The 19,121-nt window shown below is 45.8% G+C and overlaps 1 protein-coding gene and 1 long non-coding RNA gene across 6 annotated transcripts in view; both read left to right on the top strand.

Moving 5' to 3' along the window:
* The first annotated feature begins 542 nt into the window (after nucleotides 1–542).
* LOC130684490 (uncharacterized) lies at nucleotides 543–1,922 on the top strand. Its single transcript, XR_008998765.1, has 2 exons — nucleotides 543–1,131; nucleotides 1,750–1,922. It is a non-coding gene; the product is annotated as an uncharacterized LOC130684490 (long non-coding RNA).
* Nucleotides 1,923–5,570: 3,648 nt separating this feature from the next.
* Nucleotides 5,571–19,121, top strand: part of ZEB2 (zinc finger E-box binding homeobox 2) — a 129,790-nt gene continuing 116,239 nt past the window's right edge. The window contains exons 1-2 of one of the 5 annotated variants that reach the window (XM_036912715.2): nucleotides 5,571–5,706; nucleotides 8,233–8,374. In XM_036912715.2, coding sequence (XP_036768610.2) covers nucleotides 8,302–8,374 — 73 coding nt within the window. In that variant the 5' untranslated portion in view covers nucleotides 5,571–5,706; nucleotides 8,233–8,301. Of the gene's footprint in view, nucleotides 5,707–7,239; nucleotides 7,360–7,667; nucleotides 8,041–8,232; nucleotides 8,375–19,121 lie in introns of those variants that run through there. The other 4 variants (XM_036912718.2, XM_036912716.2, XM_036912714.2 and 1 more) reach the window with 4 other exon arrangements.

Raw genomic sequence — 19,121 nt, forward strand, 5'->3', positions numbered from 1 at the left:
TTTAAAATTCAACAAAGTAAACAAATTGTAAACAAGTGCAAACTCTGAATGTTAATAAGAGAACAACAAATGTGCCCAGAATGAATGAAACAAAAAAAAATAGGGAAAGCAACAGCCATAGTCACATTCAGGACATAGGCAGCCCTGTGTTCACTCACCTGACAGGTAACAGGGCAGCCTGGCAAAGATAACAGCCCAAGGACTCTAGCTGTGAATTTGCTTAGCAAGCATACTACACGTGATGTTTCCCTCTGAACTGATCAATCTTTGTGGGAATGGGGGTGCTTTGGGAAATTTTTACACTTTCCAAATAGTCATAAAAGATAAAGCACAATTTAAGTTTCCTTAAATTACCTTTTGCAATTTCTCTAGTCTGTTAAGCACTGCCACAAATGTTACTGTGAGAAATGTTTTCACATTGCTTTAACTTAGTAAAGAATTTCCCTGTAACAACTATTATTCATTTTTTTCCCAGGAAGTTTATATCTTAAAAAAAAATACTCAGTTTGAGCTGATGTGATAATTCAGAGTAAGAAGCCATTGTGATTACTGAGAAATTGATTTATATTTATTTTTATTACTATTATTATTATTTTTACTTCTCACTGACACCTGGTGAACTTGTTCTCTGATGACCCAGAGTTATTTTAGTCAGGGTGTCCCTGACCTCCTGCTGGTAGATTAATTACAGATTAAACGTTGTGTTTTCAAAACTAAATGACAAATCTGGACACATAACAGGGGCAGAAAAAAATCAGAACGAGAGGGGATGTTAAGAAACGAAACAAGACATTGCAAAAGGGAGTTATCAGAAAGAAAGGAGAATGTAGGAAATGCAATTGGGACAGAATTTCAAGAAAATAAGGATAAAGGGCAGGAGGGCTAAAAGGAGGGCAAGAGGGAGGAAGGGAAGGAAGGAGTTTTGGTTTTGAATTCCCGGGCAAGGCTTCAGCCGCGCCCTTAACGCCACAGCCTTCCAAGTTGAGACGAAAGCCACCTCCTCAGGCCTGCGTCGCACCCAACTTACTCCAAGTTTTCTGGGGACTCCTCCAGGGCCCCTTCTCGTCCCCACCCCCCAGCGAGATTGACAGTCGCGTGGAGGAGGTTTTTCCAGGCACAGCCTTTCTCATGGTAATCAGCCCCCAGCATCACCTCCCGGCCGCGGCCGCTCCGGCTCCGCGCGCAGCTCGCGGACCCCGGAGACCGGAAACAGGGCGGCGGGCGGGGAGCAGGCGCGCGAGCCAGGTCAGCTGACCGGGCGGCAGGGCGGGGGTCGCAGGGTTCCTGGGCGGGCGGGCGGACGGGACCGACCCCCTCCCAGCGTGCAACCCTGCGGGTGCTGCGGGACCTCACCCTGGGATCAAATGTAGGGACCGAAGCTGGAGGCGTGGGGGGCAGAGCGCGCCGAGAATTGGGGGCGACAAGCAGACCTGTTTTGCATCAATAAATTAAGACGCTCATTTGAGTCCTGAAGTTTGCTGGTTCCTGTCAGTGGAGACGTTGGCAAAAGCACTGAAGCCGAGGATAAGCCTTAACTTCAAAAAATAAAATAAAATAAAATGAACCCCTCAGCTGGCCGCCCTGCTGGGGCCAGGTGACGTGCGAGATTCCACAGCCCGCGGGCTTCACAGCAGGGATGTTAGGGACGGTCTGAGGTTCCCTGGTCCTGTTTTGATTTTCTTTGAAAGGGCTTCTAAGAAAGATGCTCCTGGTTTTTTTTTTTAAATAGACTTTCCCCTCCTATCCTAGGCTCAACTCTGAATGGATTGGATTGCGACTTTGCACGTGAGAAACCGTTTGGCTTGGCTTGGACCCCTTCGGCCCCGCCTCGCCCACCCCCGTCAACACATCCCTAATCCAGGGTCCCCTTATCACCCTTTGCTTGAAAATCTACAATAAATTGCCCACCTCCTGCGTAACAACACAGGGTCGAAATAATTCCTGTAGATGAAAGATCAATTCCATTTCATAACGAGAATAGGTCCCCTTTTTAAAAATTTTCTCCACATAGTACAAAATAAACAGAATTTGCTAAAAAAAAAAAAATTAGCTCTGGCCAAATTCGAGTTCCTTCTACAGCCTAAGTGTTGAAGGACAGAAACATTGTATCTCTTCGGGTATCTGGGCGGGCAAGCCTAGCTGGGGCAGAGGCTGTGAAAGTTGAGGAAATTGACAGACTGAGAGGTGAAAGGGGGGGACAGGCACAGGGTCCTGGGAATTAAAAAACAGAAGTGCATCTTCTCACCCTGCCTGGGTGGAGGGAATCCTGAAGGAGGCAGTTTGTTTTACTCAAAGAAACCCTAAAGAATTATTTTTCTCCTCCATAGTCGATTGCAATATTATTTCACATTTGCATATATCTGTTGTTTTAATCCCCTTCGTCAGCGCTAATCTCGAAATGGATTATTAATGGAGAAGGAAGACGGAGAAGGAGCGATTCATTTTCAGGACTTGCTTTCCAGTCTAAAGAGCCGAAAACTAGCAGCCCCCACTCCCCCCTCTCGACTTTTCCCTGCGTCCGGCGCTCTGCATCCCGCTGATCCCGCCATCCCCATTGTCCCCGAACTGGCCTTCGGACTAAGGGAGTGTTCGAAACAAATTTATATTCCGGCTTCCTCCCATACCACTGCTTCTGCGTTGGTGGGAACTCTTTTGGTCAGATGGGGAGGGGAGTGCCAGGGGCGTGCCAGGCAGGGGGGGAGGTTGCAATCTAACAGCGCGCTCTCCCCTTGCGGGGACCCTTCTCGTGCCACCATCCAAATATTCCCCTTGATGAGAACCTGAAAGATTGCTTTTCTACCCCAAATCAAATACTTGCATGTCGGAACTCCCAGTGCTAAGTGTTGGGGCTGCCTCCTGCCTCTTGAACAATTACTGAGCCCAGAGTAATCAGATGATTAGGTGTTTTTAATGGAAATACTTAAGTCTTTTTTTTTTTTTTTTAGTCAGATCCTAAGTAACCTGGCATTAATATACATAATAGACAAGTGATTTGTTAGCTATTGGACAGGATGCTCTGAGCTGAGGTTTTGCCTGTGAGTGTGTGTCTGTGAACTTCCGATGGCGACCAGGGCTCTTGGAGTAGGATCTTACCTGGAATCACTCTATGCAATGGGCTTCTTCTTCCTCGAGAATGGAAGAGAGGAAGCTGAAAAGCAAACTTCTGGAGAAAGCTGGACTCCAATTTGTTTTTAATATAAAAATGGGGGGGAGGAGTGGGAAGTGGAAGAAAAGGATATTAATAACAGAGATAAATCTTATAGGAGGACTTTGATAAGGCATGCATATATTTAGTATAGATAATATAATACTAAAATAAACGTAAAACATAAAATTGAGAATGTTTCTGAACCATGCTGGAAATCTTTAATTTTCTTTTTTTTTTCATTATTAATTTTTAGACTGGCGATCTTGAATGCACTTCTTCTATAAGTTATTCATCTTTAATGGGGTGGGGGAGGAGAATAATTTGTCCAGCTATTCTCATTGTAATAAATTCTCAAGTTAGGAAGGAGGTGAGACTGTAACCAACTTTGAAAATTTACTTTCTTGCACCCTAAAGTAAAAACTGGCTGTGGCCATGCTGGGTAGCTATTGCCTGCTCCCCAGCACACACACACACACACACACACACACACACACACACACACCACCAAAAAAAAACATACAAAATACAGAGACATACACCTCTGGGAGTGTGGATGTGGCAACCCATGTGGTGGCTTTTCCCTCCTCTGAGTGCAATTGCCAGTGACTTTTGCATTCAAAGTCTTGCTCTAGGCACACATTCAAAGCACAGTTCAAAGCAGTTTATCTTAATATAAGTAAAAGTCTAGTGTTGGATCGGGGTATTATTTGTTTCAGATTACATCAAACTGAAACCGGGGCTGTAACATGTTAGCAATATTAAAGCAGAAAAATTGGTGTGGGCTGTTCTTTAGTCCCCTTGACACCTCCACCTTTACCTTTGCAAGGAAGCCCAGAAACTGTGGGACTGAAAGTTTACTTGTGCTCTGAGTTCTCAAACACTTTCACTCTTTAAAAAAAAAAAAAAAAAAGACTCAAAGTTCTTTTTAAAATTGAGCTTGAACCATTGGAGACTAAGAGATATCTTCCCTTCCCGATAAATGCCTGTGCTCAGCATCCTCAAATTTGGCTGTCTTTATTTACTTCTATATTAGTTCCAATTATGTGCAGTGTAAACCAGCTTTTTGATTAACAAAACAGCAGAGCATTGGTTAAGAACACTTAAACTTCAAAAAAAATTCCCCTGGGAAGTGGGCTCTGAATTGGTTAATAATGTGCAGTACTTGCTAAATTGCTGACTTCCAGATGTGGAAAATATCTTTCTTGTTTAGGACCTATGTAACCTGATTGGATTACGACAGAAGCGTCACGTTGGAAGCTTTTGAGTGATTATTTAATTAACCATACAGTAGAAAGCTGTATTCTCCAGGAAATCCCTTCCATATTTACATAACCAATCCCTTCAGAGCAAAGGTGGAGTCTTTTCTTTTTAATTTTATTTTAATTGCAATATCCAAAAATATATATTCCAAAACTTAGACCCCATACCGTTTAATATCATGCTCTTCCTTCCCTGCTAAGTTCCTCTATGGCCTTTTTCCTTTTCCTCCTGCCTCTATACACACACACTCCCTCACTTTGTAGTGAGGTCTCCGTTAGATGTAGAGAGATTCAGAGATCGGTGAACCCAGCGCTCTATGTTAATTTACTTAGAGACCCCTTTTTAAAATGCCAAACTACTTTTTAATACTGGGACCCAATCCAGAAATTCATCACACACACACACCCCCAACACACACACCTCGAGATGCAGTTCACATGGAGCTTTATTCCACCCCACACACACCCCCCTGCCCCCACCCCCCACCCAGGTTCTGGCATCTCAAAAGGAAAAAAAAAATTTTTTTTTAAGAGGAAAGACAAAGAATTCAGTTCCAGAAGCCGAGCTGAGAAATCCACACAACTTAATGTGCATCTCAGATCTGATCATTGAGATATCTGTATGAGAAGAGGCGATATGGATTGAAGACCCAGGATCTTTCCCTTTAACTTTCGCCCCTTAGAGTTCTCCAGTTCTGTGAATGGTGTGCACCGTTTTCCGCCTTGTACTCTGTAGGATTTAGTGATGAGGATAATGATGCCAAAGGCTTGACGGCGGTGGGTGGGGGGGGGGCGTGGAGAAGGGAGGGAGGCGAGAGGGAGGGAGAGAGGAAGGGAGGGAGGTGGAATTTCATTTCTTCCACTAAAGCGTTTGCGGAGACTTCAAGGTATAATCTATCCCAGATCCTTTCCCAGAGAGAAACTTGGCGATCACGTTTTCACATGATGCTCACGCTCAGGGCGCTTCAATTATCCCTCCCCACAAAGATAGGTGGCGCGTGTTTCAGGGTCTCTCCTCTCTCTCCTACAGAAAAGAAAAAGAAAAAAATGTCATTAGAAGAGGCGTAACACGTCAGTCCGTCCCCAGGTTTGTGTTTCCTGGAGTGGCCGAAAGAGATCAGTTCTAACCTGCTCCGCAGGAATAACGGTCCTGCCTCCCGACACTCTTGGCGAGGTTTTGTACAGTTTGCTCCGGGAGCTGTTTCTTCGCTTCCACCTTTTTCTCCCCCACACTTCGCGGCTTCTTCATGCTTTTTCTTCTCACCATTTCTGGCCAAAACTACAAACAAGACTTCGCAGGTAGGTTTTCCCCCCCACCCGCCTTTTCTTTCTTTTTATTCATTTTTGTTACAGTCATTCCCCGCCTTCCTTTCATGATTTTCTTCTTTTAAGTGGGGATGTGAGTGAAGTGAAAAGGAGTGTCTGTGGGGAGGAATTTCAGGTGGGTTAGGCTCCTTTACGGCAAGCTTTTCCCAAGAGTGACTTCTTCGCTGTCTCTCACACTCCTGTTCTCTCTCCTTCCTTTTTCCCCCTTTCCTCCTCCAAATAATTTTCCCTGTACCTGTCCACTCAGGTAACCAAAGGTGCCTTTTGCTACCCAACCTAGGAAAACTTTCATTAAGAACTATATGGTTGGAATAAGAACTCTTCAAGGGGAGAGATTCTGCTCTATTTTCACCTCTAGTTCCAATTCATTACATTCAGCAATTAAAACTTGGCAGATACCTGTTAATAATTACAAAACTTGGTTGATACAAACCTACCAAATTTGGGGGCAAGTCTTTATCTTAGAAATGGCAGTCCATCGTCTCCCACCGGAGAAGGCTGTTTTCTAAGTAGAAACTTGACTGTTGTTGTCTGCTTAGCGAGTTTCATTTCTTTATTTCATTCTTTGTGTGTATGTATGTGAAGTAACACCTCGCTTCTGTGACGATAAATAAAGAAGTGAAAGTCCTCATGGAACTTGAGTCGTTTACCAAAGTGTGTGTGTTTGGGGTGGGGGGGGGTCACTACAGCTGGGAAGAAAACTGCTGTCAGGATATCAGAGCTTTTAATTAAGGATAACTTTTGAAATTGTATTTTAAATGGCAAAGTAAAATGGACATGGATTTAACAGGAGACACATACACACACACATATCCCATTCCATACTTTGGCACCGAAAAGTGGAGACAGATAGCAGGAGTTCCCAGGAACAGTGGTGAGACCCGCTAACATGAATGTGTTTATTTCCCACCTACTTATATATTTTACATGCTCCCCCTATAATGATGAAGGCAAGATTACTAACTCTAGAGTTAGAAATAACAGGCAAAGATAAAGTTTACAGCACAAATGTCCTGTCTCCCTCACACACACATACCCATAAAACTAGCAGCTTACTTTATTAAACATGTATTTATATGCAATCATGTGTAAGTCTCAGCATGAATACAGACAGGCCAGCTGTTTCATCCCAGACACTTGTGTGACCATTTCTTTATTTCAGGATTTTCCCCAACAATTTCAAATCAATAGGAGAGCCAAGAAATGAAAAAATGTGTCAAACTTAAAAGTCTCCCACTATGCCTAGGTGCCTAAATTCAAGGTGCTTTCTAAATCATCCACTTCCTCTTCTCTCTGCCACCACCCTCCAACCCCTCTCAGCAAATGTGTGGAAATTGATACTCACTTTCCAGGTTTTCCGCAAAGCTTCTAGCACAGGAGACAATAGGTGCGGGGCGTGGGGACTGAGTGTGCTCGGCAGAGAAAGGGTTAATGGCCCTTGTGTTACAGTTTGCATCTGTTACATCTTTTATAGCCCCTGTTTAAACTAATCCTCGAGGCACAGCATCTTCCCAACCTCCACCGAGTTTCGGGATTCACCTCCTCTCTGCCTGCCTCCGAGGTTCCCCTTCTCCAAGTTTTGACAGTTTCAGCTGAAAAAAATGCAGCGCCTCTCTCGATTTTTAGGTACAAAAGTTTCGAAGCCAGAAAGGATACGATCATTTAGTAGAGCTTAAAAGTATTGCCGTAGCGGTTGGACTTTCTCTTTCCTTTCTTGAGGAGAAAAAAAAAAATTCTACTGGAACTATTTAAGGGAACCAGTGTGGGGGAGCATGTGTGTGAATGTGTGGTGGGGGGAAATACTTAAGTAAATATTGTCAAAGTGGCAGAGGTGGGGGGGCAGTGTCCAAAGAGGCTTATAATTATATTTCTTACTGCGGCGTGAAACGGGAAATCTTAATTTGGGGGCGGGGGTGTGGGGGAGTAAGAGACAGCGCCTCGATGAACTCAAAAGGGGAGGGGAGGGGGCTCAGGGCGAGTGGGCTTCCTATAATTACTATTATCAATTTGCCCGAGAGTGCTTCATCCGAGGACTGCTTCGCGTTGTTTGTTTGTTTGTTTGTTTCCTCTGGGGAATGGGGTGGGGGGTGTGGGTGAGACAAGATGAGAGCGAAAGAAAGCTTCGCCTCGCCCCAAGTTCCCGAGCCGGGCTGAGGACTTTTCGGAGGAAAGGGTCCGCCTAGCCCTGAGTCAAGCAGCCTTACTGTACCGCCGTGTGCATTCCCTCATACGGTCAGGAGTTATGACTCATTTTGAAGATGTAATTCTTGTCTCTCAGATCCCCTCGCGGGTGCAACACACCAAACAGTAACAAACACAAAGCGCCTCGGGGCCAAGGCTGAGGGTGGGGGGCGGGGAGGGGGCCGCTGAAGTTTCGCTTTGGCGTTGGGGGGCGCGGATGGGTGCTCGCCGGGGCCCTGGCCCGGCTCCCCGGGGCGGCCCGCGCGCGTTTCAATGGGCGCGGGCGATGCCCACATTGTCGCTGTGTTTGGTTGCTAGATCGAGCCTGCGTGCTGCCGAAGCAGGGCGCCGAGTCCATGCGAACTGCCATCTGATCCGCTCTTATCAATGAAGCAGCCGATCATGGCGGATGGCCCCCGGTGCAAGAGGCGCAAACAAGCCAATCCCAGGAGGAAAAACGGTAAGAAGCGGCCCGAACCAAACTTTTCCGGGCCACTCCGCGGCTCGAGACCCGGGGAGAAGGAGGGGGAACGAGAAAAGGAACCGAGGCGGCGGCGGCGGCGCCCGGGGCTCGCGGGCGAGCTTCCCTCCGCGGCCGGCGCCGGAGCCCGGCGTGCGCGGCGACCGGACCGGGGGGAGTTGGGGAAGTGCTGGGGAAAGTGAGCGTGGGGCGCCGGGGGGCTCCGGGCGCTGGGGTCCGGCCTGGGCCCCGCGCCCCCACCCCCGCCGCCCCTCGCGCCCCCGCCTCCGCCTTCCCTCCGCCTCTGCCTCCCGCTCCGCTAGCGCCCGGTCAGCCGGGTCCCCGGCCGTGCTGCGGGCGCGTCCGGCGAGGGCAGGGCGGGGGCCCGGGCGCCAGGTCGTGCAGGATCCTGGGGCGGGGGCGGGGGTGGCGGAGGGACTGCCAGGGCGGGAGAGGGGCCCCGGGGCTGTGCCTCAGCAAGACTTAAAGTTTCTTGCCGGAGTCTCCCGGCCGCCTCTCCAGCCTCCAAGTAACGGTCCGCGGGCAGCGGGGCCCGGCCGGGCGCGCCCGGACCCCAGGGTGGGAGGGACTCGGCCGGCCCGGCGCGGGGTCCGGCGGGGTCCGTGCGCGCCCGGGGGGCGGGGGGCTCCTCTCCAGCGGGCTCTGGCCCCACGCCGGGGGCTGGCGGAGTCGCAGCGAGCAGGGAGACTTTTCTGGGCAGGTTCTACGTGGTCAGAAGGAGCCCGTTACCCAGGCTGAGTCAGGAAGGAGGAAGGAGATGGGGGTGCGCGGGACATACAGACCAGAGGCGGGAGATTAAAGGGGTGACAGTGTAGTAGGTCCATCTTGGAGAGACGCATGGAAGGAGAGGGAGAGAGAGAGCGAGAGAGACCAACCCCCTAGGTATTACCCCCAAACAAAATCGTGGGAATAAAAGAGAAAAGTGATTGGCAAGAGCGCAGAAGGCGCCGGGGGGAGGGGAGAGAGCTGGGGAGCAGAGAGGGTGCCGGGGGGGGGGGAGCTGACGGAGGGTACTGACTTGAAAAAGAAATACCAACCCCCCAAAACAAACAAGCCAAATAGCGCCAGCTCAGACTGGGAAGGGAAACTTCTCACTCCGCTCGCTCTCCGCCTGATCACCCGGCGCGGGGCCGCGGGGCCGCGGGGCCGCTCCCGAGCCGGACGCGGGGACGCGGCGCCGGCCCGGCCTCCGGCCTCCCGCAAGCCCAGCCCGCGCCCCGAGGGGACCGGCCGGGCCCACTTGGAGCAACTTTCCTCTAGAGGAGACAATCCTGCGCGCCGCCGGTCTGCCCTGAGCGGCGCGGCGCGGGGAGGGGGCGCCTGGGGGCGCAGTGTGGGGCGCTGGAGGGAGAAAAACACAAAGACGAGAGAATTTTGATTAGAGACAAATGATGCTTCTCTCTGTCTCTCTCAGTGTCTCCCTCTGTACAGGGAGAGAATGTGTGTGTGTGTGTGTGTGTGTGTGTGTGTGTCTTTTGCTTGTTGTGGTGGAGGTGTCGAGCCATATGGGGGAGTGATAGAGGAATTTTAGTCAGAAACTGTTCGTTACGTTATCCTGCCTTTTCCCTTTGTGCTGCCTTTGATCTATTTGCTTGGCTTAGTATTACAAAAAAACAAGTACAATAATATATTCCGATCTGCTTCCCCAAGATCCAGTTCAGGCTGCCTCTTTTTAAGTCAGTCTCTTCTCTCCATCCCTCCCACCCTCTCTCTCTCTCTCTTAATTTAATTTTTCCTTCATTCTGGTGTCTGGCATTATTTAAGGTGGTCCTTACACAGGAGACCTCCCCTTCCCCATCTCTGGATAATTTAGTAGACACTAAAATTACACCTAATGTTCCCCTCTCCTCTCCTGTATTTCCTCTGTTCCTTTTATTAAATGTTCGTTATTGATTTCTAAAATCAATGACTGTTGTGGGGCTTTTTTCCCCCCTTTTACAACTATCTAAAGCATGTTGCTGATCATAGATAACAAAAGCTTTGTGTCAAAGAGGCTTTTTTTTTTCTCTGTATGTTAAACAGTTGTTTTTTTTTGAGAGAAAAGAGAGTGAGATTTAAAGCAAGCTTCCCCAGAAGTGTTCTTTTGCAGGAGAGACTATTGAGAATGTTTGTTTCTTCCTGCTTGCCTCCTCCCATCCCCTTCTGGATTCTGCCACCGATGACCAGCCTGGCCCCGGCTGTGAGGTCAGGCCAGAGCTGAGGTCTGGGGAAATGGAAGGCTCCAGGCTTCCTGGGAACCCTGGGGGAGTGGGGGAAACGGGTAGAGAGGGAGGCCTGCTGGGTGTTCGCAGGTGGAAGGGAGTGCCAGGGAGGTGCTCAGTCATGTACACTGCAACCATTTTCCCTCTGCCCAGCCACTAACTTGGGAGAAGCCTCAACACTCCGGAATGGAAAGTTCAATTGCACATTTTAAGGCATTTAGCTCAGAACCTGCACGCTTAACTGCAAGCCTGTCCATTGCTTACACCTTCTCTAACTTTGACTATTACCTGTCTCTTTTTCCCAAGTAATCTGTGGAAAATATGCTGTGAATTGGTTCCTTGTCAGTGTTTTTCTTTGGGTTTAATTGGACTGAGTAATGTCCCGGTTTTGAGAAGCAGGTAGAAGAGTTTTTTTTACCCCCTTTTTTCATTTTCTTTCTCATCAAACACATATCCAGTGCCTTTCCCTTTGGGAATTGCCAGGATTTATCTGAACTGAGTGGATTTTTCTTCTTTCTTGGATTCATGGAAAAGATGTCACTTTTGAGCTTGTGTCTTTGCTGATAACACTAAATATGATGATGCTTATCAAAATCATATAGAAATTCCTGGGAAGGAATAATGGCAAGACTAATCACAGAAGTAGAAGCTGCAAGAAAAAAAAAAAGATGGTCATCCAGGAAACTGGAATGGTACTTTATATAATTTTAATGAAGTCAACAATGTATATTTAGACTAAGGTGACAAGGAGATAAAGCATGCAAAGCAGTGTGTCTGTGCTTGGAAGGCTGCTCAAGTACGTCGGCTCAAAGATGATGCTGTATACGATTATTAAAAAACAGAGAAGGAGGCAGGCAGTTCGAGGAAAATAAATGTACAAAGAGAGAAACAAGAGTCTAAAACACAGCCCTCAAGACTCAGGCTAGCAAGATGCCTGGCAAAGACAGTGCCAGGGCCATGTGGATCCATAGCCGACAGCCTCCTTTGCCCCACATGGAAGGGGTGAAACCTCTTCCCAGAAAATAAGATGTGCAGGAGGAAAGGGTGAGCGGGGGTGAGGGGGAAGGAGGCAAAAAGCAAGTTGCCGGCAGACAAGAATGTGTGTCGGTTTCAAGAAAGTTCAGTCAGATGATCCTCAGTCGCCTGACTCACTTTGTAACACTTTCACTGAAGCTGGAGAGGAGGGGGAAAACCCAGCCCCCCTTCCCCATTCTGCTGGCTATCCCCCCCTATCTCCACACAGCCTCCGAGTCAGGAATGAGCCCTCCGAGCGGGAGATGCCCAGCTGCTGCCTGCCAGGGGCGCGGCCCGGTTGTAACTTGGAAAGTTTGTTGCTTTGGCCCCTGATTTGGGCTTCGGCTCCTGGGGATGCTCGGCTTCCTCCGACCTCCTGCGGAGCCTGGGAAGCCGGGGCCAGCTCTCCAGCCCACTGCCCTCCCGCATCAGCCTCTGAAAAATCACCCATACACATGCACCTTGTAATAAAAATCAAATCCGGAAACTGTTTCTTTCCAAAAAGGGGGATGAAGTTGTCTTTTAAATGAAAACTGAATTAGGAGTTGGGGATGGGGGGTGGGGGGAGTGGAAGGAAATGGAAGAAAGAAAAGTTAAATTTGATTTTTCTTAAAAGTTTCAGTCAGCCAAAGGGTTGGGGATTGTTTGGGGGAGTGAGGGAGATTTTTACAAAAGCCTTTGGTCTCTGGTTTTCAGTGGTAAAGACAAGGGATAAAGTTGGATGATTTCAGGGCTTTGGATCCTAGAAGAGAAACAAACAGATGAGCAGAAATGATTATCCCTGTTTAAGATAAGCCCTCAATCCTTACCACTTCCTTAAGGAGAGGTGATACTTAGAGGATATGGAGGACAGAGAAGTTGTTCTTGTTCAAGGATGCTTAAATGTAAAGGGTAAGAAATGCAACCAGCCCCTGTTAGGGATGTGGCTCCTGCCTTCCCCTCTGAGAGGTGAAGTTGGGACTGGGACGGGCCACCGGCATGTCAGAGCCCCTCAGTGCACACTGAGGCAGTGAAGTTTCCTTCGGATTGCTGTCAGTGCAGACTGGGCTATCTTTGCAAGTGTGGAAATATTCTGCAAGTAGCTTCTCCATTAAGTTCATGAGCTTACAGGGAGCCTCTTCTCCTGCTTCGTAAAGCACTCAGAGGCAGTTGGTATGGCAGGTACTAGTTCTAAGGGTGTTCCCCAAATCTCCATCCCCATCCTGCTCTCCTTGCAGAGATCTTCTGCAAGTTTGGTCATGCTGCTCACACACAAGGCTGGGGGCTATGTATCTTCACTGATCTATTTGTTTTAATTTGCTTTGGAAAAACTGCGACAATTGGGGTAGAAACATGCCTTCCACCAGGAGTAAGGGTGGGCTAAATATTTCAAACTTTACATTGTTTCTCGGTTGCCAAATAAAAATAAGTTCTGGACTTTAAGCATCTATTTCAAAATACAAATAAAGCCAAGATTAAAGTTCCCTACTAAACTGCTATGTCGTATGTTTCAGATGCTTCCTTTCTTGCTTGCTTAATTTGCTCAAAGTAAAGAATATTCCAAGAGGCTATCAGCCACCCTAATGCTGTGTTAAGAATATTTCCTGGGAAAAATGTGTATCTACCCTAAAGGTAGGAAAGGAGGGTGTTGCTAGCTCTCTAGCAGTGCCGCGTTTATTCCAAGATGTGGGAGAGATTCTTTTCCTTAAAACAGTTTTTGTCATCTGCATTCTTCCAAGGCTTTTAAGGTGCATTTTCTTCTGTGTGAAAGGGAACTCTTTGTCCTTTTCCTCTCCAGCACCGTGGCTTCCCAAGGTAGACACTATTTTGTGCCTGTCACAGTGAGAGGGAGTGCAGGTTTGCAATGCTCACAGACAATTGATTGTCTGCCCTAATGTGTTTCATTTACATGTTTATAACGTCAATGGTGCTGGGGTGTCCACTGTACCATTCATTCCCGCATTCCCACAAGGGGGCAATTGTCTGAATGGCCAAGTCAGACACCTTTTTGATTGCTCTTTGGTTGTCTTTTTAGAGCAAAGAGATAAAGGAGGAAAATCTGTGATGCAGAAACACTAGTTGAAAATATACAGAATTAAATGTCACCACAAAAGCAGATGTTAACATAAGCCCAAATATGCTCTTTAGCCAAGATGGGAAGGTTGAGAAAAATAATGCAGAGCAGAGCGAAGGATGCTTTAAAACCCATACATGTAGCCCTCTTCCCCCCTCCTATTTCTTTTTTTTTTCTTTAGCAATCAGAAGATGATATGTAATTTTCCTTTTTATTTTAAAGCCCTGTAGTATCTAGGCACCTCCTCATTATTTGTATGTTTGCTGTGATGTGTGAATTTTGTATATATTTACATAGCTCTGTTTATGCCAACAGCACCAGCTTACCACTTGGAAAACCTATTGAATGACTGGGCTGTGGGGAGTGTAAACTTTTAAAAAGTAAGACTCACGTATTTCTTCATCAAGCATATTTTTAAAAGGAAAGCAATAATAATCAGTAGACTCTGTGGAAGTCTTTGCCTTAATAGCCATGTACCAAATACTTTGATCTTGGGTGACAGTCATGTCAGAGTGAAAGCTCTCAGGAGAAGTGTAACTAGTAGTTACAAAGTAAATAAAGAATTTCGTTGTAAGGTGTTTTGTACTGTTTTTATACTGTATGCGTGTGTGGGAGTGTGTGTGTGTGCATGTGTGTGTGTGTCTTGTCTCATGTTTCCTCTGAGGAAAGTGAGAGGAAAAACCATCCATGTGTGCATTTTTTTACTGTTCTCTTCATTCAGTTCTCTCCTCCATGTTACACATATATGTAGCACACATGAATACACCTGCTTTAAAAAAAGCATTTCACAGTTCAGAGGGTGCCTTGCTGGTTCATTTAGGTAATACAGTTATTAGAAGTTGGTCTGGTTTCGCGTGTGGTCCGTAAGGAGAGAAAATACTAACTCCCGTGTCATCTGGTGGGAGGTAAGCAGGGTGAGGAAACTTTTATAATTTCGTAGTAAATTAGGAGGAAAAAAATTTGCCAGTCTGTGAAAAGATTCTTGCCTCTCCGGAAAGACACACACCATCGCTGCACCGTTAGCTGAACCCCTGACACGGCGGTCTTTTGAATGCCTTAGGTATGATTTCACTTTCGCTCACATCAATGCTGACCTGAATGCCTTTCATATCTGATCCGCTGTGTCTCTCCCAGTAAACATCCCCTGAGGGGAGAACAAAGAAAGGAGCTCTTCTTCTTCTTAATCACAATTCAGCCCTTTCACCGCCGGCAGGCTCCATTTGCATTCTGCCACAGAAAGCCAAGATGAAAAGAAAGAGAGTGGGAGAGAGGGAGAGAGGGAGAGAGGGAGAGAGAGAGAGGGAGGGAGGGAGAGAGAGGAGAGGTAGAGGGTAGTAGCTGAGTAAAATAGCTTAGGTGTTTGTGGCTGTTTGTTGGTCTTTCCCTAGTTACCAGCCTTATATAGTTGATGCTCAACCAGGCCTGTCCCTCCTGACAGGCATATAGTGTTACAAGATGGCATGTCTGTACTATTCATGGCCACCCGCTCAACACTTGAGGTAAAAAGTGTCAGGGAGGGATCAGATTCTCCCCCAGAAGCCTGTTAGACTTGGGGTCAGGTGTGTGGACTTCCCAGTCTTGAGTGCTGCCTACTATATGGCTTTCCCCTTATTGTTTACCATCAGACCAGGGAGGTGAGGCCCCGGGGGGACTGGGGGGTGGGGGCAGGGTTGGGGGAGCTGGAGGCTGCTCAGGAGCAGAGAAGGGATAAAGTCTCCAGGGGCCCTGGTCTGGTTTCAGTGATGGGTGTCTGGCCCAGAGAAAAAGGGAGAGGTGCGTACACCCAGCCTGAACACACTGATAAATCTTCAGGAAAACTGGAAAAGACTTTCCCATTTTTTCCCTTGACTTTTTATGATAATTCATATTTTCAAATGAAAGGGGGAAAAAAGCCAAGAAAGAAACCCAAATGAGCCAAAAAGGAAAAAAAAAAATCTCTGAAAAGAATTTTAGGGGGAAAAGTTGTTCTATTTTAAAAAGCTTTGAGGGCTGTAAAGTGCCACGTTTTTCACACCTTCTCCATACTTTTTTTTCAGATTTTTTTAGTATGTTTAACATTTGTGAGATGACAGCCTTTTTGTATCTCAAACTGGATGCTTCAAGATTTGTAGGGAGGGGTTGGTGGTATTCACGTTCTCTGGAGAGAGAAAGTTTATGCCTGAAGGGCTCCTTCCTAGTGGGAACTGTTTAAACCCTCGCAGGCGGACCTGTCAGGTTTTACTGTGTCATTTGCCTCCATTTTCAACATGTAAAAGTAGCATGCAGTTCATGGCACTGGACTGAGGCCACAGCTAGAGCAGCAACCTCTCGTGACAACTTTTCAGCTACATTATCTTGCTACTAAACTGTCTTGTCTTTTTTTTTCCCTTTCTGAAACCACTTTAAAGATACCAAGAGTTTTTCTTCAACAATTAGATTAAGCATATAGTGTGTGCGTGTGCATGCACACACACCACATACGCACACACACCCAACTTTGGAAGTGCAATTGCTTCAAACAACAGTGAATAATGAGAAACAGGGGCTGTTCCGATAACCACTGTGGCAGATTTCGCTTATAAGAGCAAAACTAGCAGATATATTAGAAGTTGTACAGGAGCATGTGACACAGATTCTTGAATTTTTTTTTCTTTTTCCCAGAAGATTTACAGAATTTACAAAAAGAGATTATCCCTACACCTTCCACCCCTCCCATCCACCCCCATGACCCAAGCAATGAAGGATTTAGGCAGATTTACTTCAGTAAACACCTTTGGACACTTGGGGGGAAAGTGGGAGTCTGTTTGCAAAAGGAGGCTTTTGTTAAGTGAGGTACTGGGATAATGCTTTACCAGGCAGCTGTGATATTAACCTACCCAGCAATGCGGGAACACTCTTTAACTCTTTAAGTGCCTGGCCCTTTGCGCTCAGCAGATAAAATCCTGGTTCTCCAAAGACTCTACTCAGAATTCTGGCTCTAGCAGTTTATTATTCAGACCAGTCCTGTAGACATGAAAACTGTTCAAGCTTTTAAAACAATGTGGTTTAATTAGATGAGGTGGACTTACAGCGCTCATGAGCCCTCCAAATGGTGGTTTATAATTGGCAAGGGAAAAAAAAGAAAAGAAAAGAAAGGAATCAAGGCAGCACATTAAAAATTCCAGGAAATATCTTTAGAAAAGCTATTTTCATTTTCAGCTTTTAAAATATTAGACTACGGTAGCTAGAGGGAATGAAGCAGCTGGGGCCTCTCTCCTTACTATAAAAGACACCAGAAGTTTGTGATGAAGAAAGGGGCTTCAACTCAAAAAACTGCAAGAGTCCAGTTGGGACAGTGACATTATCGCAGCCCTCGCATCTTTTCAAGGGGGAAGTGTTGCCTATCTTTTGGAGCTTGGAAGGTCATGTGAACGTCAGCGTCAGGGCCTCAGGCCGGCTGTTACCAACTCGAGACTTTCCAACACAAGCAGAGAGGCATTCATAAGAGGAAGGAGTTAATGGTTATTTTTTGCTGGGCACAAGAATAACTTTACAGGTGTTGCATTTGGGCTTAAATAAGATTGCCTTATTTAGTTCCGAAAAAGAATGTAGGTGTCAATGTTCGAGCAGCCACAAATGTGTGAGAAAGTAAAGGGTATGAGACATGACAGAATTAAAGGTGTTTGCTATGTTGTTACACCGTGTGTCAGGCTGCAAGCTCCCTTTGTCACAGCCTCCTGGTGATTTGACAGCGCAGATCTACTTTCCTTCTAGGTGAGACAGCATTTTTTAACTGGAGTTATAAATACGGTACCCCGTTTGCATGGCACTCTGCCTCTCAGATCCGTGCACCCTATCTGCAAGCATCTTGCCCTGAGACACAGTGAACAAATGCTGTGTACAGGGGGCTCGGGCATTGCCAGCAGCACAGTGGCTGGCATTGACTGTTGTTTGGCGAGAAGGTCCTTTGCCAAATCATCCAATAATTAAGTTTTATGTTATTTGTATGAAACACCAAGTATGCCCTATTCCTTTTCAAATCAAAAGGAGGCTTAAAATTACTTTTTGAACACTTTCAGACCATGAGCAGGTCACAGTTTGGGGGCTGAATTAAAATGATCTCATTCATGATCTAATTGAGGTTGGCAAAACCTTAGCAGTAGCAGGAGTATATAAATATAAATCAAAGACCAAAATTTAGTAAATCATATCATTTGCTAGAAATCTGCTCATGAATTATTCTCCGATTGCCAACCCAGAAGTTAAACTTTGTCTCCCCTCAGCAACAGTAACTGCGCATATTTTTTCAGGCTCCTGACAGGAAAGTTAGAGGAGCTGAAAAGAGGAAAGAGGAGGAAGACGATCAATGTCTCATCAGATATTGTGTGTTTGTGACCCAAGAAAGTAAGATAGCTAATGAAGCCAAGTACGTTACAGCGGATGCTGCAAGCTTGGTCAGAAATTAATACGGGCTTCTGAAAACCAGACTTTGGAAGAGCAAGCCACGGGGACACATAAGGGATGTAAGGGCAGCAAACATTTTGAGAAGGATCTGGTTGAACTTTGCTTTCCTTTTTCAACTGAAGAATGTATTCATCATAATGATTCATATTTATTTATTTTTTTACACACTTAGTTTTGTGACTGGGTTGAGTGCAGGGGGTGAGATGTGAAATAATTGTTAGAATTAAGAGGCAACCCAGAAATGTGAGTGTGTATATATGTAAGTTACCTTTCTTTCTTTTTTGTTTAACACATTAGTGTAAAATCAAGACTCCAGATAACTTTTTCTATAATTCGTGGGATTAAATGTCACGATCTATTGTATGTAATCCATTTTTAGTTGTTCTTCATTTATCTTGGTTTCTGTGTGTTATTTCCACTTAAACCCACACACACTCTACTTGAAACAGGAGACCTGAACATGAATATTTTGAAGATAAAAATTTAAATCCCACTTAAGTGAAGGTACTCTTTTAAGCAAACAATAAACACAGAACCAGTCAGTTTAGCTAACTTTATTTATCACAAGAATAAATATATAAAGGTGTATTTTGAAATCATGACAAGGTGGACCATTTTAAAATAATCTCAGGTGATAAGAGGTAAATGACTGTACTCTTCTGGGAAGAGGTAATTGTAATTAATGATTTTCTATGACAAAAAGTCAAAACATATTCTACGTAAAAAAGTATAATGTATTCCTCCTTAAAATAGATTGCTAACATGACAATACAGTGATTCTTATTCTTTATATGGTGTTTCATGTTTCTTCTTATAATCAGCACTAGGAAAGAAAGGTACTCCTGACAAGGTGACAGATATTCCCTCCCCCAAATAAGTAATCAATAGAAGATCAACAGATCAAGCTATCGTGCTGTTTAAAATCTGAGATATTTTTCTCTCTCTTAAATGGATGAGCACCTTTTGAGGAATTCAGTGCCCAAGTGATCTGAAACTATAGTATACAGCTTTCACTGTTTCTTAGTTTAAATTGTAT

The sequence above is a fragment of the Manis pentadactyla genome, chromosome 8 (genome assembly GCF_030020395.1).
Source record: "Manis pentadactyla isolate mManPen7 chromosome 8, mManPen7.hap1, whole genome shotgun sequence".
NCBI classification, from domain to species: Eukaryota; Metazoa; Chordata; class Mammalia; order Pholidota; family Manidae; genus Manis; species Manis pentadactyla.